This window comes from Molothrus aeneus, unplaced genomic scaffold (assembly GCF_037042795.1).
Source record: "Molothrus aeneus isolate 106 unplaced genomic scaffold, BPBGC_Maene_1.0 scaffold_19a, whole genome shotgun sequence".
In the NCBI taxonomy this organism is placed as follows: domain Eukaryota; kingdom Metazoa; phylum Chordata; class Aves; order Passeriformes; family Icteridae; genus Molothrus; species Molothrus aeneus.
Window position 1 is genome coordinate 1,205,655 of NW_027098863.1, and position 22,686 is coordinate 1,228,340.

The 22,686-nt window shown below is 53.2% G+C and overlaps 1 protein-coding gene across 1 annotated transcript in view; it reads right to left on the bottom strand.

The window, feature by feature from the left end:
* LOC136569710 (zinc finger protein 271-like) overlaps positions 1-22,686 on the bottom strand; it is a 366,367-nt gene that overhangs the window by 253,736 nt on the left and 89,945 nt on the right. The window contains exon 3 of the mRNA XM_066570071.1: positions 21,215-21,792. Within this exon, the coding sequence (XP_066426168.1) occupies positions 21,215-21,792 (578 nt within the window). The remainder of the gene's footprint in view (positions 1-21,214; positions 21,793-22,686) is intronic.

Here is a 22,686-nt window from a genome sequence, read left to right on the forward strand (position 1 = left end):
AAAGGGAATGTGCAGCTCATTCACAGGGTGAGAAGGAAGGGCATCTTCTAAAGGATTTGGGCTTTGACAGAGTTTCCATTCCCAGTCCTGCTTGGAGCTGGCAGGGCACAAAGCAATTTCCCATTGCTTCACCCACAATTTAAAAATGTTGGAAACAACCTTAAAAACTTTTAAAAAAGGGGTGCTGAAGTCAGTAAGATGGATCCATGGCATCAGCACATTTACAATGTAAATAACTGAGTTCTCTTTTTCAAAAGATCATTTACCTCTTAATGCAAGGAATGTAACTTTGCATTTATGTTCTGGTTTTTTCACTAACATTAGGTTATGTTTTTTTCTCTATCACTTGGATTTTATTCTTATCTTCTGCAATTTACCTATTTTTTCCTTTTTCCTTTTTTTTTCCTTTAAATAGAAAACATGTCCTATCATAGGAATGTCCTTTGCTCCTGGTTCCCGTGTGGAGCAGCTCCCTTCCTGCTGGCTGAGCTGCTCAGGCAGAGCCCGGCAGCTCCTGGCCCTGCAGGGCTGAGGCTTTTCCCCGTTGCTGGGCACAGACTGATGGAGCAGCACTGCTGAACACGGGCACACAGAGGGACCAGCAGCAGCTGCCTTTGCCCACCTGAAGCTCCAAGGCCCAACCTCTGAGCAGCCAGGGCTGGAAGAGACTGGCAGGATCTGATCCCCAACTCTGGTCCAGGGCTGCACAAATGACCCCACAGCAGCAGCAGCAGCACAGCAGCAGATGGAGCTGACTTTCAGCACAGCCCCTGCCCCTGTTCCCTCCCGTGTGCAGCGGTGTCACAGCAGCCTGAGGCACCTGGGAGCCCCCAGTGCCAGCAGGGACTTGAGATGGCAGCCCTGGGCTCCTGGAGGCTGTGCAAGGAATGGAGCTGGGCACTCCCTGTCCATGGGGAGCTTGCAGATGGAAAAGGCTGCTGTGCCCAGGCAGCTCCAAGGGCACAGAAAGGAGGCTCTGGAGCACTGGATCTGTGCCAGTGCCACAGTCCTGGGCAGCAGCCAGCCAGCCCTGGGGAACAGAGGGCACAGCACGAGGGACAGAAGCAGGCAAGGGCAGAGACTGGAGAGAGCCAGAGCCAGGAGCAGGAACAGCTGCTCCATTGCACTCTTGGAGAAAGCTCTGGGCTGGTTCCAAGCGCTGAAAGGCGTGAAGGGCAGAGAGGAGGCCACAGCAAACAATGCTCCTGTTTGCACAGCTTCCCCTCTCCGTGTCCCAGAAGGAATTGCATGGACTGTGTTCTTCTCTCCGAGTGGTCTCGTTCAGCATGAGCAGCTCAGCACCAGCAGCTGAAGGAGCTGAAGCCTCAGGCCACAGGAGCTGGGCAAGAGGAGACTTTCTGAGCAAATGAATGCTGCTAACATGGACCCAGCTGAATGCAGTGGATAGAATCATGGAATCACAGAATCCTTTCTGTTGGAAAAGCCCTCTGAGCTCACCCAGTGCAGCCGCTCACCCAGCAGTGCCAAGCCCAGCACTAAACCACGTCCCTGAAGTGCCAAGGCCTGGACACCAGCCCTGAGTGAGGCCTGAACAGCAGGCCCTGCGCCCAAGGTGGCCTCTGGATGAACCTTCCAGCCAAAGGTTATCTTTGTATCTGCTCCCTAATGAAATATGCATGGTCATTAGCACTGTGATAGATGTAGCCACTCATTAGTGAAATATGTATTGACCTTTGTGTATTTAGAAGCCAGACAAGGCCATGAAATCTGACATCTTGCCTTGTTTGAGGCTGAATGGTCAAAGTCGCCTCCCTTGGTTCCTCCTGGGGCCCAGGCCAGCCTTTGGGAGGGAGCCAAGAGGAGGATGAAACCAGATGTTGCCACACTAGAAGTGCTGTCAGTTTGTCCATTCAGCACTGTCAGAGCTGGGCCCTCTCCCAGCGGGGTTGGAGCCTCACCTGTGGTTGGAGGCACCTGCAGAAATTGCCAGTGCCCAGGAGTGGCTCTGCAGCCCTTGGCTGTGACAGCTTCCCCAGGTGCTGTGTGGGTCTGGGCGATGGTAAAGGCTGAGGGTAACTGGGGCTGGATCTTTCTCAATCACTGCTGCAATCTTTGGTGGGGATGGTTGGGTGCATTGCTGAGCTGCTCCTGTTGAGATTCTTTGCTGCTTTGAGCTGCAGGAAATGACACTGATTCCTTCAGTTGGTGTCTGTGTCTTTGGTGCTGACCCTGCCCACTGGCAAAACAAAACTGGCCCAGTCTGGCCAGATCACAACCAAATGTCACTTGTTCAGTGTCAATGTGAGGAATCAGTGCCATCAGAAATTCCCAGATGGGAAGCCCTTCCCTGGAGTTCCCTGGCTCTGGAGTGGGCTGAGGTTGGAGCCCTGTGGGAGCAGTGGGGCAGTCGGGTAAAAGAGGCTGCACCCCTGGATGGCTTCAAATGCCTCCAAAAATTGCACATGGAAAAGGAAAAGAACTTGTGGGCTTGGGAAGACGAGGGTGAATTTTGTTAATGACACATTGGAAACTGCACCAACAGAAGGAAAAACTGTTGTTGGAACACTCCCACATGGAGTGACTGAAGAAGGTTTTAATCTTGAGCCCAGGTTCACTTGTGCAAGTGATAATAATAATAATAATAATAATAATAATTATAATAATTATAATAATTATAATAATAATAATGAACCACAATAATAAACATTTATATATATAATTAAAAATTGATAATGTGAAATGAGGGTGACAGTACTAATATGTCAGCTTTGGCTGCTCACTGTGACACTAAATACCCTACAGAAAAAGACTGGCCAAGGCTCAAATGTCAGTGGTAAACTTTGTGAGATTGTATACAGAGAATAAGGGAGAGACTGATAAATTTGGCTATTTTTATCAGATTTGCTGATACTGTGATTCAGAGTGCTTTGTCTGTTCCTGTGAAAAATTCAGTGATTAAGCCTGCAGGTGTTTTCATGTACCAGACTATGCATAAGCTGTAGGATTGGTTGCACGGGTGAAGGGGTTGTTTAAAAAGCAGTTGAAAAAAATGAGGAGATGGGAGCCTTTGCCCATGGAGAACCCATCTCCCAGATGTGCTCCATGCCCTTAACAATGGCCCACTGGGGAAATGGAAACCCCCTGGCTGTGCATGGCTGCCCCCAATTTGCAAATCCAACCATGGGCAGTGAGACTTGGACTGCCTGGGAAATTGTTCTGGCTGTGATGGCCCCTGGCAGGGCCAGCCCAGAGGCTGCAGGGCTGGGCCTCCATGCATTGGAATTAATTAGGAGAAATTCAAAGCTAATGAGAGCTATCAATCCTGAAACAGGAATTCAGATTCCTCCAGGACACTTTGGTTTGATAACTGCTCACTCGAGCTTGGCCTTGCAAAGTGGTCATGTCATGAGAGGAGGAATTATTGTTGCAGATATCAAGGAGAAATTAAAGGAATTGTGTTAAACAATAGTGACCAGGATTGGATTAGTCAACCCCATGACAGGGTAGCACAATTATCAATATTGCAATTTTAAGAAGGATTGTGAAGAAAGGAGCTCCACCTGCAATCACCACCGTTTGTGGAGATAAAGGGTTTGGATGCAGCAGCCCTAATAATGGAGCCCGAGTGTGGGTCCGGAGGCCAAAAGGCCCTCCCGAGGCAGCTGAAGGAGCAGCTCCTGGGAAAGACAACTCTGAGTCCTGAAACCTGGGCAGGAACAATGGGAATGTGTCCCTGCAGCCAAGTGTTCTGTGTGAGAACAAGTAGATCTGACAGGATATTGTTTTACACATGCTGCCAGACCAAATCTCCCTGTTTGCCCCAAGGGCCCCTTTGGGAAATGCTCTGATCCACGGGGCTCCATGTGAAGGCTGCTGTGACACTGAGGGACTTGCACAGGAATTGCATCCAGGAGCCCAGGTGCCCCTCAGGGACTGGGACCCTGCCCCTTCCAGCCCGAGGGGAAAGGGCCCCCCCAGGCCTTGTTAGCCACAGACAGCATGGTAAAGCTGAACAGCAAAGGGCCTGGGGGCATTATTCTGGAATTAAAAAGGTGACAGCTCCATGGACAACAGAATTCTTGTTCCTAACTCGGATGAGATTGAGAAAAATGAATGAAGAAAGGTGTCACTAAAGTACTACAGGTGTCTGTAAGTTGTACCTTGATAGTCAGCCAGAATCTTTGTCTGCCACAAACACCTCTAGTGTTTCACCAAGGGGTTAGTCATCAAAATGTAATGATGAGTTATGATGGATTGCTGAGCTTCTTTTCTAATTCTTTGCTAATGATGATGTGCTTTGCTGAGCTTATCCTTTTGTAATTCTTTGCAGCTGTGCATGATATAAATGACACAATTCCTTAAGTTGGTGTCTGTGTCTTTGGTAGTGACCCTGCCCACTGGAGAAACAGGGCCCCCTCTTGCCTAAGTGTTACCTGGCAAGGCAAAAACCCTCCCTCCAAAATTCCCCCTTCCTCCTTGTTCCCCCTCTTCATACCCTGAGCATGATGTGCTCTGGTCTGGGGTGTGCCCGGGGTCAGTTGGGGTCACCTGTCGTCACCTGTCCTGGCTGTGTCCCCTGCCAAGCTCCCCCGCAGCCCCAGCCCCTCCCCAGTGTGGCTGGACGAGGGGCAGGACAGGCCTTGGCTGTGCTGCAGCTCAGCAAGAACAAAACCATCTCTGCGTGCTCAGCCCTGTGCTCAGCACCCGGCCCAGCAGTGTCTCCGTGCCAGGGGCTGTGCCCTCAGTGCCTCCCAGGGGTTTCCATGGCAACTGCCAGGCCAGGTGACCCAGGTGTCCCCCCCAGTGCCGGTTGCCATGGAAACAGTGCCCAGCGCTGCCCCTTTCTGTCTGGCTGACCTGGCCTTTGGCCCTGGCAGTGCCCTTGGCTGCTGGTTCCTGGTTCCCGAGCGGCCAGCGCAGCACAGGGCAGGTGGCCATGGCACAGCCCCCAGCAAGGGATCCCCTCTGGCCCTGGGCACTGACACCAGCCCTGAGCAAGGTCCAGCTCCGGGCATTGGTTGCCTTGGCACCAATCTAAGGAACGGGTCCCCGTGGCCGTTACCATGGCACCTGGTGGCACCAACGAGTGTCACTGCAATTGTACCTGGAACAGCCCCGGCACCGCTTTGTCCTCAGGGTTGCCATGGCTGCCCAGGGCAGCAACAGCTGGTGCTCTGCAAGGGCCCTGGGGCAGACGGGAAGGAGCAGCAGAGCAGGGGCTGATCCATCCCCAGTGCGCTGCACAGCCCAGGGCAGCGTCCTAGAGCGTCCTCATGCAGCTGCCAACAACATCCCCCCTCTGCAGCCCTGGCCTCTCCCCCAGTTCACACAGGTGCCCCATCCTTGCAGGCACAGACACGGCAGCACTGCCTCAGCAGCCCCTGTTTGCATTGCCCACAGCAGGGGCAGCACCCCCATGCTGTTGCTGTGGGGATATGAACCTGAGGGAGCACAAATGCCATCAGCCCCTGGGGCCAGCAAGGGCTGGGGGACACCAGGGAAACCACTCAGCTTTGTCCTGGCCTCTGCACTCAGCCAGAAAGTTTGTCCCCATCAGCTGGGAGTTTCCTGTGCCACTGCAGACGCTGTTGCTCAGAGCCAGGGCTGCCTGGCAGCCACCCCCAAACTGCCCTGAGCATTTCCTCTGCTTCTCCTTTGCTTTCTTTACGCCTCCCTGGTACAAATTTCTTCCTCTTGCCTAGCCCTGTTCCCTCCCCTGTTTGCCCATCCCTGTTTGCCCTTTCCTCTCTGGCCACACTCCCCATTGCAGTTCCTGACTTGGCCCCGTGGGAACGTCCCTTGGGCAGCAGGATCATCCTACAAGTGCTGCAGGAATTGTCTGAAGGCTCCTGCAGTGCCTGGTGCTGCTCCCTTGCCAGAGGCACCCCAGGCCAGGGGGGCACATCTGGGCTGCTGTGTCTGCCTCTGGGGCTCCCTGTTCTGGGCAATGAGGAGGAGCTGCAGAGGCTCTGCAGGACTGACAGGATGGGCTTTGGGGCTGGCAGGAGAAGCAGAGGGACCTGGGCTGCTGGAGCTTCTGAAGAGGAAGCCCAGGGCTCATCCTGCACCTGCTCCAAGGGTGGTTTCAGAGAATCCCAGAATCAGCAAGTTTGGAAAAGGCCTTGGATATCATCAAGTCCAACCTGTGCCCTGACAGGGCCTTGGGTCCCCTGAGCCTCCTCTTCTCCAGGAGAAACAACCCCAGCTCCCTCAGCCACTCCTCACAGGACTTGTGTTCCAGACCCCTTCCCAGCCTTGCTGCCCTTCTCTGGACATGCTCCAGCCCCTCCATGTCCTTCCTAATTTGGGGGGCCCAGAACTGGACACTGCACTCAAGGTGCTGCCCTACCAGTGCTGAGCACAGGGGAAGAATCGCTGCCCTGGTCCTGCTGGCCACACCATTCCTGATCCAGGCCAGGAGCCATTGGCCTTCATGCCCACCTGGGCACACTGCTGCCTCATGTCCAGCCTGCTGTCCATCAGTCCCTGCAGGTCCCTTTCTGCCTGGCTGCTCTCCAGCCACTCTGTCCCCAGCCTGTAGTGCTGCAGGGGTTGTTGTGGCCAAAGTGCGGGACCAGGCACTGGGACTTCTTAAACTTCACCTTATTGGATTTGGGCCCTGGATCCAGCCTGTCCAGGGCCCTTTGCAGAGCCCTCCTGCCCTCCAGCAGATCAACACTCCCAGACAACTTGGTGTCACCATGTTTCCATGAGGCCTCCCAGTGTCACAAAGTCTCTTTGGTTCCATGGGAGCACTTGGTGTCACAAAGTGCCTTGGATCCTTGGGCCCTGCAGTGTCACTAAGGCACCATGGTTCCCAAGGCCCTGCAGTGTCACAATGGATCCTTGCTTCCATGAGGTCTGGCAGTGCAGCAATGCTCTCCTTGGTTCCACAGTGTCACAATGGCCTCTTGGTCCCAAGGGCCACCACGCTGTCAAACATGTTTTCTTCATTCCATGAGCCCCTGAGGAGCAGCCCTGGCCCCTTGGTTCCATGGGGCCCTGCAGTGTCACAATGGCCCCATGGTGACACCAGGTCCTGCTCTGTCACAATGCTCTGCATGGTTCCACAAGGCCCTGCAGGGTCACAGTGGCCTCTGTGGTTCCAGCAGGACGCAGACTGTCACCATGGAATCCTTGCTTCCATTCAGCCCCACAGTGTCACCGTGGCCCCTTGGCTCTGTGCTGCCATGTCGTACACAGTGTCACCATGGTCCTCTTGGTGCCACCAGGCCCCGCAGTGTCACAGTGGCCCCTTGCTTCCCCAGGGCCCTGCAGTGTCCCTATCATCAGAGAATCAGCCAGGCTGGAAATGACCTTGGAGAGCATCAAGGCCAACCTGGGACCCAACACCATCTTGTCACCCAGACCATGGCACAGAGTGCCACATCCAGTCTTTCCTTAAACACTTCCAGGGACAGTGACTCACTACCTCTCTGGGCAGCCAGTTCCTGTGACCTAACACTGTGCTGCCCAAACAGAACTGAGCCCAGGGGAAGTGCTCCTGCTGGGCACACTGTTCCTGATCCTTTTGAGTCCCACGGGTTGGATGAGGGAAATGGTGGGGAGGGAGTGGGGAGAAAAAGTTGTTGATTGTCAAGCAATGAAGGCTCTTGATGTTCATATCTATTCAGACTGCATTAGAAGGTACTGGGGGTCAATATCAATTGGGCCAATATCAATTGGGATGCATCAATTCGTGATACAAAACTATGAACAGGAAAAGAAAACAGGACCTCTCAGTTCTCTCTCCTTTTTTTTTCAATATAGCAGAATCACTTTAAATACACTTCCGAAATATGTCTAATTAACCACAGTAGAATTGAAAACTTAGATTATTCCTTGGGGCTTTTCTTTTTTGAGTGTTTTGAACAAATGTTCATGAGCCTTTTTCACTGAATTCCTGAACTGAAGAGGTCAAGAAAGAAGATGAGTTTGGGGTAGTAAAATACATTATCAAACTCCAAGTGGTTTAGGATCCATCCCAATCAGATCAGCAATGAACAGAAATGGGCACAGCTTTGTGGCTGCTGTCCCAGCTTTGGCATGGGCGCCCTGGGCCTGGAGCAGGAGCAGCTCTTGAGGGTCCCAAGATGGGCAGATGGGATGGCAGCAGGGGCTGCCCTGGGCAGATGGGATGGCAGCAGGGGCTGCAGAGCTCTCAGCACCTCAGCCCCAGGGGAGCAGGGCAGCCAGGGAGCCTCCTTTGGCCTTGGCCAAGCACCTTCCCCCATGGTTTGGGCTGAGTCCTGTGGCAGCTGCAGCTGCTGCTGTGCCCTTGGCAGGGGCTGAGGCCGTGGGGCCAGTGGCCAGAGCAGCCTGGCCTGAGCAGAGCTGTGGGGCCAGAGCCGGCTGGGCTGGGCTGGGCTCAGAGAGGCCCTTGGTGCTGCCCAGAGCTCAGGGCAGCTGGCAGAGCTTGCAGGGAGCTGGGCTGGGCTCCGAGAGCCTGGCCCAGAAACCATCAGTGTCCATCTCAGCCTGGCTGAGCGTGCAGGGGCAGGACTCAGGCCAGGCCTTGTGGGGCAGGGCCAGCGCCTGTGCAAGGCATTGCAAACAGGCAAGTGGCCCAGAGAGGAGGCTGCTCTGTGCCCTTGGTGGCATGGACAGAGCAGGGAGGGGGCCCAGGACATTTGTCAGTGCCAGCCTCTGTGCCCATGTGTTGGCAGCCCTGGCTGCTGAGCCCAGCTTTGGCCTGGGCTGAGTTTGGCTGTGGCCCAGCTCCATCCTCCTGCGGGGCTCAGGGCCTGTTCCCGGCCATGGCCAGCCCTGGCTGCCTCTCTGCTGGCCCAGAGGCCGGCAGAGCCCGGGGCAGGGCTGTCTGTGCAGCCCCACAGATGCCAGGGGCTCTGCAGGAGCTGGCAGAGGCTGCCCAGCAGGGAGGCCATGGGGCACAGAGCCCCAAGGCTGCTGTGGGCACCACGGCACAGGGGCCATTCCCAGCCGCAATGCTCCTGGCCTGGGCTGGGCCTGCACAGGTGCTGGGCCACCATGGCTCGGCCAGCACAGGGCCACAAAGGGGCCACGCAGCCGCTGCCGGGGCTGACAGCAAGGCCAGGCACACACACGAGCAGTTGCTGAGCATGGCCTGTGCTGGCCAGGCCTGACTGTGCCAGAGGCAGAGCTCAGCTGCCCTTGGGGGCTGCAGCAACACTCCAGAGCCCAAAGAGCCTCCATGGCCGGGCTGGAGACCAAGGCTGCAGGAGGGAAATGCAGGGCTGCTGCGGGATGGGGAGGCCATTGAATTCCAGCACACACCTCAGCTCTCTGATGATCCTGGCACCATGCTGGGCCCTGTTTCAGACTGGAGCAGAGCAGATGTTGATGGGACAGGAGCCCTGTGGGACTGTCAGGGACCTGCAGTTTGCAAGGTCCTCTGCTCTCCCTCAGGTGCTCTGGGAGAGATCCAATCCCAGCTGGGCACCTCAGGGCACAAGTGGCACTGCCTGTCCATGGGCACACAGCTAATGTCTTCCTGGAAAGGGGCACAGGTTTTAATACTTGTTAGTTTTATAATATAGAAGCAAATTTTTATTATCTGGATCATTTGAGTACTTTTAAGAAACGGCAAACTTTTCCCAGCAGGAACAGGAATTTCCTGAATCTACTGGATTCTTCTACTGATGGCAAGAGGAGAAATACTCATCTTCCCCTCTGTCTTTGCCACTGACATTCACTCTAATATTTAATGACCCCACTTCCTTCAGCTGTTTCTTGCTCTCCTGTTTAAATGTCCATGTGTGAGAACATCTCTTTATTGAGAGCAACGGGATCTATGTCCTTTCCATCACTCCCAGATTTTCTCATCCAGATGCTCTCTGGTCATTCAAGTGCCTCTCAAATGACTGGTTTCATGCTTTGAGCTTCAGCTAGTTGCCAATCTTTCTGAAGTTCAAATATATACCACATTAATGGTATATATTTGAACTTCACATATTACATATACAATTCCAAATTACATATAAACATCCTAATTGTGTTTATCACAGAATTACCTTTGCTTATGTCTCTATCTAAAACTGTTCTGTAAGAAATCCCTCGGGGAGGGTGGACATGTCAGAAGCTGCTGGGACATCCCAGAGAGCTGAGGGAAGAGCTGTGATGGTTATTAAACTGTCCAAATGTTCAACTTGTGTTTGTTAGCAAGAAACCTTTCTGTGCCTCTGAGTGTCACCAGGCCCTGAGCCCAAAGGACACAAACCTGATGAGTTGTGGTTCCCACTGCAGGGGCTGCACTCTGACCTTGGCTCTGCACAGGAGAGCTCTTCATCCCCTTTCTCTCTTTTCCTCCCTCTGAGCATGGAGGGAGCTCCTGACTTCATTGTGCGACTCGTGTGTGCAAAGAGCAAATCTGGGCAGAATCGGGGCAGGGAGGGTTTGGGGCGAAATTTGGGATCTGTGCTGGGCACAGAAGGTGTTTTCCATTGCTCTGAGACTGTATGCTGTGGAAAGTGGATTTAATATCCAGCAGAGGAATGACTTTTGCATTTGATGGAGCTGTGCCTTCCCTTGGCTTTGTTGGCTGACAAGAAATGAACATCCCTCTGTGTCTCAAGCAGCTCCTTCTGCAAGGAAAGCAGGTGGGAGTTAGAGCCAGGGAGCTGAAAGCTGCAGGTGCAGCCTGGGCTGGAGGCAGCTCAGATTTGCACAAGGCTGCTCTGAGTGCCAGGGCTTGGATGGGGGAAATGGTGGGGTGGCGGTAGGGACAGAGTCTGATTGATTGTCAGCCATGAAGGGTCTTGATTTTCATATCCTTTCAAACTGCATGAGGAGGTACTTGCATTCAGTGTCAATTGGAGATTGCACATATCAATGAATTAACAGGAAAGCAAAACTAAACAGGACTTAAAAAATCTTTTCTCACTGTCTTTTTAAAATCAGGTATTTAGTTTGAATATACTACTGAGATCTACTTAACCACAAAGGATTTGAAAATTAAAATTAAATTATTCCCAGAGGCTTGGCTTGTTCAGGTGTTCTGAATGTTCATGAGCCCTGGGACACTGAATTCCTGCACTGAAGAGCTGAAGGCTGAACAAGCCTCTGGAGCAGGGAAATTCAGCAGCAGCCTCCAAGTTGCTGAGGATGTCAGCAGCCCCCACTGAGGCCATCCCTGCCCAGAGACCGTGGGGGAATGGGCAGACAAGGAGAGTGTCCCTGGGGCTGGGGCAGCGCAACTCAGGCGCACCAGCGGCTCCAGCTGGGCAATAGAGTGTGGAATGTGGCTGGGAAAGCCCTTCCTGGGCTGGGCCAAGCAGGATACACAAGCCCTGACTCCCATCCTCTAAAAAACTCTCTCAAGGAGACATTTAAGAGGAATTACAATTGTTTGTGTACACTGAGTTGGACGCACTGGAGAAATATCAGCAAGAGATTCTGAGGAGCTCAAAACAACAAAACAGGAACTTTACTGGCAACTTTAGAATATCAGAGAAACTTTGGCAAAAGGTTTAATACAACATTCAATCAACAAGAAACACTTCTCAAAGCATTAATTTTTCTCATTCAACTTCACAAACTGTAAGCCTGTTCCATTTAAAGTTACTCAAAATTTGCAAGAAGAGGGAATAAGAAAAAGACAAATAACATTTAGAGAAGCACACAAACAGCGACCATCTCCTGGATTCCAGCACTGTTCAGATGGAAATTCCAAGAGGATGCAGGGTCAAGATGTGTGCTTGCCTTGTGGTCAGCCTTCAATACCCCTTGGTCTCCCTGGGCCCTTCCCCCAGGTGGGGCTTGGGCTCATTTGGTCCCTCAGGAGCTGGGCTGGGGCCTGCAGAGGTGGCTGTGGAGCATTGCCTGTGCTGTGCCAGGGACTGGCAGCCACTGCTGGGCTGGGATAGAGGCTCTGGGGGCATTGGGGCTCCAGGGCAGGGCAAGGCTGGACCTGCCCCTTCCTCCCCCCCGCACACAAAAAGGTTTTAAGCCAACAATCTCCTTCAGTCTGTCACACCAGGCAATGTTGGAGGTGGAATTCCATTCTGGCCATGGGCACTGGGACAAGAAGGACAGTTCTTTTCCATAGGAAGGAAAGCACAGAGCCCCAGTGTTTGGAAGGCAGGTGAGAGCTGAAGTAGGCCACGGCCAGGCAGACTTCTGAAGAATTGCAGGTTTTGTCTGGGATCAGTCTTTCAATTAAGGGAATTTTGAAGGTGGAATCCCGGTCTCAGCCATGGGCACCTGGAGAAGCAGGACAATTCTTTCCCATAGGAAGGAAAGCACAGAGTCTTCCCCAGTGTTTTGGGGACAGATGAGAAGTGACCATTGTGAAACCGTTGCCAGCCAGACCTGTCCTGACAATATTCCTATTGGAATAATACCTGGATATAAGGAAATTTGGAAGTGAAATCCCAAATCTGGCCAGGGTGCCTGGAGACGAAGGACAGTTCTTTTCCATAGGAAGGAAAGCACAGAGCCCCAGTGCTTCAACAGCAGATGAGAAGAGACCCTCAACATGCCAAGGTCAGCTGGACCAGTCAGGCAGCCCATGGGAGGCCAAAGCAGCCACACCTGTTCTGTGCTCCCTTGGTTTTGTGGGCCCCACAGTGTCACAAGGGTGCCTTGGATCCATGAGGCCCCACAGTGCCATAATGGTGCCTTGTTTCTATGGGGTCCAGCAGTGTCACAATGGCAAAGTCCTGCAGTATCACAATGGACCCTTGGTTTGATGGCGTCCAACAATTTCACAGTGGCCCCTTGGTTCCATAAGGCCCTACAGTTTCACAGTGGTACCACTTATTCCATGAGGCATTGCAGTGTCACAATGGTCTCCGTGGTTCCACAGGCCCCACAATGTCACGGGACTCCTCTGTTCCATGAGCCCTGCAATGTCACAATGGACCTTTGGACCCTGGGGGTTTGCAGTGTCACAATGGTCTCCTTTGGCTCCCCAGTGTCACAATGGACCATTGATGACAAGAGGCCCCTCTGTGTCACCCTGGAGCTTTGGTTCCATGCAGCCCTGCAGTGTCACAATGAACCCTTGGTTCAATGGAGTTCCACAATTTCACAATGTTCCCAAGTTTCCATGCAGCCCTGCAGTGTCACAAAGGCCTCTTGGTTTCATGAGGCCCCACAGTATCACAATGGTCCTCTTGGTTCTGTAGGGGCCCCCAGGGTCACAATGGTCAAACTGGTTCCATGAGGCCCCACAGTGTCACAATGGTCCCTTGATCTCACAGGGCCCCACAGTGTCACAATGGTCCCTTGGTCTCACAGGGCCCCACTTAAACCTCACCTTGTTGGATTTGGGCCCTGGATCCAGCCTGTCCAGGGCCCTGTGCAGAGCCCTCCTACCCTCCAGCAGATCCACACTCACACCCAGTTTGGTGTCATCTGCAAATTTGCTGATGATGGACTCAATCCCCTCATCCAGATCATCAATGCAGATATTGAAATCCACGCTGGCTGGCTCTGATCCTTGGGCCATCCTGTGGGTGCCCTGTGATGGCACTCAAGGTGATCTGTTCCATAACCTTGCCACGCACCCAGGTCAGGCTGACAGGCCTGGAGTTCCCCAGCTCCTCCTTCCAGCCCTTCCTGGGGATGGGCTCACCCTGGCACCTCCAGTGCTCTGGGCCCTCCCTGCTGAGCCAGGACTGATGGTAAATGATGGAGAGCAGCTTGGGGAGCTCATCCACAGCTCCCTCATCCCCTTAGGATGGATCCCATCTGCTCCCAGAGACACCTGTGAGCATCTGAGTGGCTCAGCAGGTCAGCAGCTGCTTCCTCCTGGATTCCAGGGGGCTGTTCTGCTCCCTGTGCCCATCTACCAGCTCAGGAGAACACTTGTCCTGAGGAAAACCTGTCCTAATACTGAAAAAATATACTTGAGACAAACAAGGTGTTAAATAGCTCAGCCTTTTCCTTATCTTTAGTTACTCTATTCTCTACTGCATCCAATAAATAGTAGAGGTTCTTCTTCTCCCTCCTTTTGCTATATTTTTTTTTTTATAAAAACCTTTTTCTTACAGAAGCCGCCAGGTAAAGTTCTAATTGAGCTTTCACATCTCAACTTTCCTTTCTGAATAACCCATCGAAATCCTTAAATGCTTCCTGAGTTGTCAGTCCTTTTATCACCCAAGTTCCCACAAAATCTCCATGGGCAGCCAGGCCAGTCATTTTCCTCACTAGCTCAACTTTTCCTACACTGGGACAGGCTGCTCCTTTCCCCTTAAATTACCTTCTTGAAATGTGTGTCCTTCCTGGATCCCTTTGTTTTTAAGGAGTGTTTCCCTTAAAATAAATCAGTACCTGATTTGATTCTCCCCAAATAAGCATCCTAAACAGGCCAAAGTCTGCCCTTCCTAATTCCAGTCCAGAAGTTCTGTTGCTGTCCCTCCTTCTTTCACAGAACATTGAAAACTTGATTATTTCATGGTCACTGTGCCCCAGGCAGCCTCCGAGCCCCACATCTGCCCCCAGCCCTTCTCTGTCTGTGAACAGCAGCAGACAGAGCTTTCCTTGGCAGTGGGAGTGTTACCAAAAACTTGGTAAAACAGAAAACTCCTTAACCCCAGTGTAGCAGCATTCTTTATTCAGCTGGATGCACGGGGGAGAGCTCCTCCCAAAGCTGTGCAGACTGAGTACAGGAAAGTTTCTGTTCATTTTCTGTATTTTGCGCACACATTCATTGATTGTCCTGGACTAAACATACATATGATAATCATTTCCCCAAAATCATTAACATATTCCCCCTCCCCTTTACCCAAGTGTTCTTCTGTCCTTGGGGTCTCTCTGGTAGTCCCTGGTGGTCACGGACCCCAATGTTCCAGTGGGCCTGGCTGAGCTGGCAGGACCCTGAGGCTGCTGAACTTCCAGTTCCTCTTCTCACACAATGGGCCTTGTGTGGTTTCCATAGGCCTGGGGATGTGGAGAACAAGCTCACCTGGTGTAGGCAATTGATCATCTGGTAACATGAGGTCACAGAGTGGGCTATGACATCACAGAGTGGGGCATGTGAGGTCATCGAGCAGCTTTGACATCATAGACTGCCTATATGACATCACAGAGCCAGCTGTGACATCACAGAGCAGCAGACTATGACATCACAGAGTTGGCTGTGACATCAGAGACCGCCTGTGTGACATTAGAGAATGGGCTGTGAGCTCACAGAGCAGGCTGTGACATCCCAGAGGGGCTGTGTGACATCCCAGCAGGGCTGTGTCAGGTCACTGTGTTGGTCACTCCGCCCCAGCTCCCCCTCACATTTTCTCCCAACAAGTCCAATGCTGTCCATGCCCAGCGGGGTCCCTGTCCCCCGGGATCCCCCCGGCCCACCTGGAGCCACAGCCTCCACCAAAGGATGTTCCACAGGATCCACCCCAGAGCCTGACATGGGGACAAGGGGCCAGGGCTGTGTGACCAGGACATCAAGGACGGGGATTATCCAGGTCACTGTGGCCTGGGTTGGGTTGCCCAGGGCAGGAAAGATGTCTGGCAGCTGGAGCAGGGTCTGGGAAGGGCCTCCAAGGTGGGGCTGGAGCCCTTGGGCTGTGAGCAGAGGCTGAGGGAGCTGGGCTTGTCCAGCCCAGAGCAGGGAAGGCTGAGGGGCTCCTCATCCCAGCCTGGCAGTGCCAGCGAGGAGGGGATGGAGAACACAGAGCCAGGCTCTTCACCGGGGGCCTGGTGGGAGACAAAAGCCAATGGGTGGAAGGGGAAAGAGGGGAGATCAGCCAGGACAGGAGGAGATGAAATGAGGCAGGCTGGTTTCAGCATTTCCTCAGCACCAAAAGCAGCATCTCCATCCACCACTGACAGCTTTGCAAATCAGGAATTGTTGGAGCTGTTTTGCCCGCACTCCAGGATGAGCATTCTGATACAAGAACTTAATTGTGTTTATATCTGTAACAGGAGCACATTTTGTCTAAAATTACTTTTAGGATGGAAATCACTTGTGGATGGTGGACTCATCAGGCACTGCTGGGACATTGCACATAGCTCAGGGAAGAGCGTGATTGTTATTAAATTGTGTCCTGTTTAACTGTGGTCTGTTGGCCATGAAGAGAAACTTTCTGTGCCTCTGAGTCTCAGCAGTTCCTGACCCCCAAAGGACACAAACCTGATGAGTTGTGGTTCCTATTCCAGTGGTGGCACTTGGGCATTTTTCCATCCCCAGAGCAGAGCTCCCTTGTCCCAGGAAGTCCCTGGCAATGCAGGGATGAAGGAAACAGGGGCAGGGCAGAGCCAGGGAGAAGAATGACTTTTGCATTTGATGGAGCTGTGCCTTCCCTTGGCTTTGTTGGCTGACAAGAAATGAACATCCCTCTGTGTCTCGGGCAGCTCCTTCTCCAAGGAAAGCAGGTGGGAGTTGGAGCCAAGTAGCTGAAAGCTGCAGGTGCAGCCTGGGCTGGAGGGAGCTCAGATTTGCCCAAGGCTGCTCTGAGTGCCAGGGCTTGGATGGGGGAAATGGTGGGGCGGGGGTAGGGACAGAGTCTGATTGATTGTCAGCCATGAAGGGTCTTGATTTTCATATCCATTCCAACTGCATGAGGAGGTACTTGGATTCAGTGTCAATTGGAGATTGCACACATCATTTAATTAACAGGGAAAAAAAAACTAAACAGGACCTGAAAAATCTTTTTCTCACTGTCTTTTTAAATATATTGCATTCACTTTGGATAGACTACTGAGATCTGTCTAATTAACCACAAATGATTTGAAAATGAAATTCAAATGATTCCCAGAGGCTTGGCTTGTTAAGATGTTCTGAATGTTAATGAGTCCTGGGACACTGAATTCCTGCACTGAAGAGCTGAAGGCTGAACAAGCCTCTGGAGCAGGGAAATTCAGCAGCAGCCTCCAAGTTGCTGAGGATGTCAGCAGCCCCCACTGAGGCCATCCCTGCCCAGAGACCGTGGGGGAATGGGCAGACAAGGAGAGCGTCCCTGGGGCTGGGGCAGCACAACTCAGAGGCACCAGCGGCTCCAGCTGGGCAATGGAGTGTGGAATGTGGGTGGGAAAGCCCTGCCTGGGCTGGGCCAAGCAGGACACACAAGCCCTGACCCCCATCTCCAAAAAAACTCTCTCAAGCAGACATTTAAAGGAATTACAATTGTTTGTGTACTCTGAGTTGGAGCACTGGAGAAATACCAACAAGAGATTGTCAGGAGCTCAAAACAACAAAACAGCCTTTACTTTAGAAAATCAGAGAAACTTTGGCAAATGGTTTAATGTCACATTCAATCAGCAGAAAACACTTCTCAAAGCATTACCTTGGCCCATTCAACTACATAAACTCAAAGCCTGTTCAATTTTAAGTTAATCAAAATTTGCAAAAGGACAGAAATAGAAGAAGAAGACACAGAAAGGGTGAAAAACAAAAAAAAATATATAGAGAAGCACACACACAGCTACCAACTCCTGGATTCCAGCGCTGTTGCGATGGAAATTCCAAGAGGATGCAGGGTCAAGATGTGTGCTTGCCTTGTGGTCAGCCTTCAATACCCCTTGGTCTTCCTGGGCCCTTCCCCCAGGTGGGGCTTGGGCTCATTTGGTCCCTCAGGAGCTGGGCTGGGGCTGCAGAGGTGGCTGTGGAGCATTGCCTGTGCTGTGCCAGGGACTGGCAGCCACTGCTGGGCTGGGATAGAGGCTCTGGGGGGATTGGGCTTCCAGGGCAGGGCAAGGCTGGACCTGCCCCTTCCTCCCCCCCACACAAAATGTTTTGAGCCAACAATCTCCTTCAGTCTCTCACAGTAAGACAATGTTGCAGGTGAAATCCCAATTCTGGCCATGGGCATCTGGATGAGAAGGAAAATTATTTTCCATAGAAGGGGAAGCACACACCCCCTATGTTTAGAAGGCAGGTGAGGCACAAGGACTGCAATGACCCTCTGGGGCTTTGGTGCTCTTTGCATCAGACTCAGTCCCTTACAGCATGCTCAAAGAACTTCTCAAGAACTCAAAGTGAGGTTTCTCGTGCATAAAATAGATCCTTCTGAGGGACAGGACTGAGAAAGCATCCCCAGGTTCCAGGTAGAGCAGAACACTGGTGGCAGTGATGACAGGTGGGGACAAGCAAGGCAAAGGTGTCTCTGGTGCTGAGCAAACCTGCGCCTCTGTCCCTCCGGGCCGTCGGCATCCCCCGGCTGCCCCACCTGGCTGGCCCCTTCCTTTGCTGACAGCTCTGCCTCCTGCCTGCCTCTGCCTGCCCACACAAAGCCTTGGGCTGCTCCAGGCTCCTGCTGGGGGACGTGCTGCACCACAGCCCTGCCTGGCCGGGGAAATTCCTTTCTCCTGGTGTCCACTCTGGGCCTCCCCAGCTGCCCTTGGTGCTATTATGTCTTCTTCAGGCTCATTCCCACTAGAAGAAAAGCTCCAGCCTCTCTGAAACCACCCTTCAATCCCTCCCAGGCTACCCCTGTTCTGTCCTCAGTCTCCACACCTCTGAGCCCAGAGCCTGCAGACTCTCCCTGCTGGTTTTGTGATGAGGCCTCCAAACCCCATCTTGGGAGACTTTTGGGTCCTCTCCAAGGTCTGTGAAAATAGAAAAATAGTGATTAAAGTTATTTTCTCCCAAATCTTGCAGTGACAGAACAAGGGTCAATATCTCTAAACTGAATGAGGGTGGACTTACCTTTGTTAGAAGAGGAAATATTTTACAATTATAAAGTGACACGAAACTGCAACTGTTTTTCCAGAGAATTGGATGCCCCATCCCAGGAATTGCCCAAGATCAGGAGCTTTGTGCAACCTGACCCAGTGAAACCCTCTCATCCCCAGTGACAGAATTCCTTCTTGTGTGGGTTCTCTGCTGTGCTGGGTGCCCTCACAACGCTTCTGGCCAGAATGTCTGCTGAGGGCAGCCAGGCTGCTGCAGGGGCAGTGCCCTCACAGCCATCACCATGGCAGCCCTGTCCCCTGGGCCTGGCTCTGCCCTTTCCTCTGGCCCTGCCTTGGCTCTGCTGGCATGAAGAGTTTTGTCATTGATATCTTGTCCCCAAGGTGCTGGGGCCAATGGCTTCCCAGTCAGGCTCCTGGAGCAGAAGTGGCTTTTCAGAGGCCAGCCAGGAATGAGCCCTGAGGCAGCAGCTCTGCAGTGGTGGCCAGCACCAGGCCGGGCTGCCAAGGGAGGCTTCTGGCCATGGCCTGCAAGCAGCTGCTGCTGCCAAGGTGCCTTTGGTGCCTCAGGCTCTCCCTGGCACAGCTCCCAGCACGGCACTCTGCCCTTGTGCCCGAGGCCTTCCCTGTGCTGGGGCTGGCCTGGGGCTTTTCCTGCAGCGGGACCTGCCCTGCTGATGGCACAGGAAAGGCAGTTCCTGCTGGAGCAGGAGGGTCTGCCTGCAATGGGCTCCAACAGCTCCAGCAAGGCCCTGTTGACTTCAAAATTGCTGCCTAGAGCACAATATTCTAATATGTGTTATAGTTCCTGCACTATGGAGTAAATAACTCTGGTTGAGATCTTTCTGTCTAATCATGATCAGAATCAATCAGAGCCCTATTTATATAAATATAGCTGGTATTTTATTGTTAATCCTTTGGGACAAATTTTGATAAAGTTGGATTCCACCTGTCCCATCTATTACATATAAACCGTTGACAAATTCTGGGGCTGGGATTGAATCCAATCGCTGCCAGTCTCCTCTCTTAGAAGGAATTTGAGAAGTCCAGGGGCCCTGCCGAGGTTTGAGGACCCATGGTGGCTGTTGGGTGTCATTTATCCATCTCATGTCTCAGCAGGAGTTTCTCCAATAAAGAAATAAAGCTTTTGCCTGAAGCTCCCACTGTGTCCATGACAGGAACCCCTGTGAGTGTCTGGGACATCCCAGCTCTTTGGCAGCCTGGGGACTCCTGGGATGTCACCGTGGAGCCCCCGTGAGTGCCTGTGACAGATGGGTGCCTTTGCAGCCCAAGGTGGCCTGGGATGTCACCATGGAATGGCTGTGACTGCCTCTGACCACAGGGCTCTTTACCATCCCCAGAAAGCCCTGGGAGGTCTCCATGGAGCCCCTGTCCCTGCCTGTGACATTCCAGCTCTGGAACAGCCTGGAGACTCTTGGAAATTCCCCATGGAGCCCCTCTGAGGGTCTGTGGCAAATCTGACCCTTAGAAGGCCACCATCACGAGGCCCCTGTTGCTATGGTCAGTTTCCATGGCAACCATCACGAGGCCCCTGTTGCTATGGTCAGTTTCCGTGGCAACCATCACAAGCCCCCTGTTGCTACGCTCAGTCCCTTGGCAGCTCCATGGAGACCCCATGCCAGGGGTGGTTGCCATGGACACCAGCTCAGGCCTGCAGCCAGAGCCCGTTGCCATGGCAACCATTGGCAGCCCCATCCCAGGCTCATGGGATCCCAGAAGCACAGAATTGGCTGAGCTGGGAGGGACCCATCAGGATCCTCCAGTCCAACTGCTGGCCCTGCACAGGACACCCCAACAATGCCAGCCTGGGCCTGGCAGCGCTGGCCAAACGCTGCTGCAGCTCAGAGAGACCTGGGGAGCCTGGCCAGGGCCCCAGCAGCCTCTGGCCAAAAACCTTTTCCTTACATCCAACCTGAGCCTGCCCCGACTCAGCTGCAGCCGTTCCCTCCACTCCTGTCCCTGGGCACCAGAGGGAAGAGGTTCCCACAGCCCCAGCCAGGGACCCGCTCCCAAGGCTGCTGCCATGGCCTCCAGGGCTGGCACTAGCTGGGATGCTCGGTTTCCACGGGCCGGGCTTCAGGAATGGGATTCCCCAATTTCCTGCTCCCGCTAAAACCGCGCTGCGCTCGCTGCCCTCCCGCCTCCCAGGGAAAGCAAAAAAGGCAAAGATCCTGGGCTGGGATAAGAACAATTTATTTGGAACAGCAACGAGATAAGAAACAAAAAGGAATAAAAACAGTATTGTCAACAGAAAGGATAAGAAAAACTATTTACAGGGAAAACTACAACATCAACAACTGTCTGCTAGGCCACGTATTTCATCCTATCTGGAAAGGACACCCTTCTCCTCTGGGAGAGAGAGTCCCTTTCCTGCCCCTGGCAATGCCCTGAGGTGGGAGTGAATGTAATGACAGGGCCATGGCCAGACCCTCACGTTCTTCCATCCCACATCATGTCATTGGCAGGGGCAGGAAAAGGTGCAGGTGTCTTCCCAGCATGGATCACAGGGAACATGGATCACCAGGGCTCTTCCCAATGTGGCTTCTCCCATGGGGTATGAAGCTGGAGTGGTGCATGAAGCTGTTCCTGCAATCGAGGCATTTGCAGGGCTTCCCTTACTGGTGCCTCTGTTGGTGTCTTTTCATATGAGAACTTGTGGTGAAGCTCTTCCCACACTGGGGACACTTGTAGGGCCTCTCCCCAGTGTGGATGCGCCGGTGGGTGACGAGGTTGCGGTTGTGCTTGAAGCCCTTCCCACAGTCAGGACAAAGGAAGGGCCTCTCCTGGGTGTGAATCCGCTGGTGTTGGAGGAGATGGGAGCTGGTCTGAAACCTCTTCTGACACTGGAGACATTCGTAGGGCCTCTCCCCAGTGTGGATGCCCTGGTGCCTGATGAGGTGGGAATTCTGCTTGAAGCCCTTCCCACAGTCAGGGCAGAGGAAGGGCCTCTCCTCTGAGTGAATTCGCTGGTGCTGGAGGAGATGGGAGCTGGTCTGAAACCTCTTCTGACACTGGGGACACTCGTAGGGCCTCTCCCCAGTGTGGATGCGTTGGTGGATGATGAGGGCAGAGCTGCAGCTGAAGCCCTTCCCACACTCCCCACATTCGTAGGCCCATTCCCCGGTGTGGATCATCTGGTGGCGGATCAGGGTGCTGCTCTGCCTGAAGCTCTTCCCACACTCCAGGCACTTGTGGGGCTTCTCCCCATTGTGAAGCTGCCCATGGGCCACCAGCTCAGAGCTGTGGCTGAAGCTCTGCCCACCTTCCAAGCTCTGGGTGGGTCTTTCCTCCTCAGAGCACCCTGGGATGGGTTTGGAGCCCCTCCACCTGTGGGATCTCTGGGGCTTTTCCTCCCCGTTGGAATTCTGTACTATGGAGACACTCAAAATGGCCTCTTCCACGAGGTTCTGCCAAGGGGATTTTTCCGCCCTGGTCTCCATCCTCAGCTTCTTCCCTGGGGGAGGAAGGACAAGGAGAGGATGGGATTTGCCTCCGTGCCAGAGGGAAGGGGAAGGAGATCCCCCCAGAGCATCCCCGTCAGGACGGGGTTGGCAGCAGGGTTGTCCTGCAGCCGGGGGCTGTGCTGGGCATGGAGATGGAGCAGGAGAGAGGGGGAAAGGGGCACTGACTTCCTCCTCACCTGCCTGGGTGTCCCAGGTCTCCTTCTTCTTCCTCACAGCCTCCTCCTCCATGGAGTCAAGGTTTGGGAATGGGAAATCCTGTTCTGGGAACCAAACAAAGGGTGCACACATTGTCTTTTGTACAGGATTTAAGGGAAACCTGCGGGAGAGTCTAAGTCAGAATTACAATTTAATAAGAAAATGAAGATCAAGACAATGATACAGGAACACTGCCTTAAACTGACAGAGTCAGGATATAACCTGACACCCTGTTGCTGGTCAGGGTGGTGGCAGCAGTCCCTTTAAATGGTGGCTGCAGTCCTGTTGCAGTGATGAACGTGATTCTGTCCAAGCAGTGATCCTGTAGAAGGGTCTGGTCTTCCTCTGGAGGTCCAGGGGTGGTTCTGGAGCTTTTGTCCTCAGGGAATCCAGTAGGCAAGCTGCTCCTGGTGTTGCAAGCCTCAGCTTATATCCAGGTAGGAATGTTTGGATCCTCCCCCTGGGTGGAGCATCCCACAATGGGATG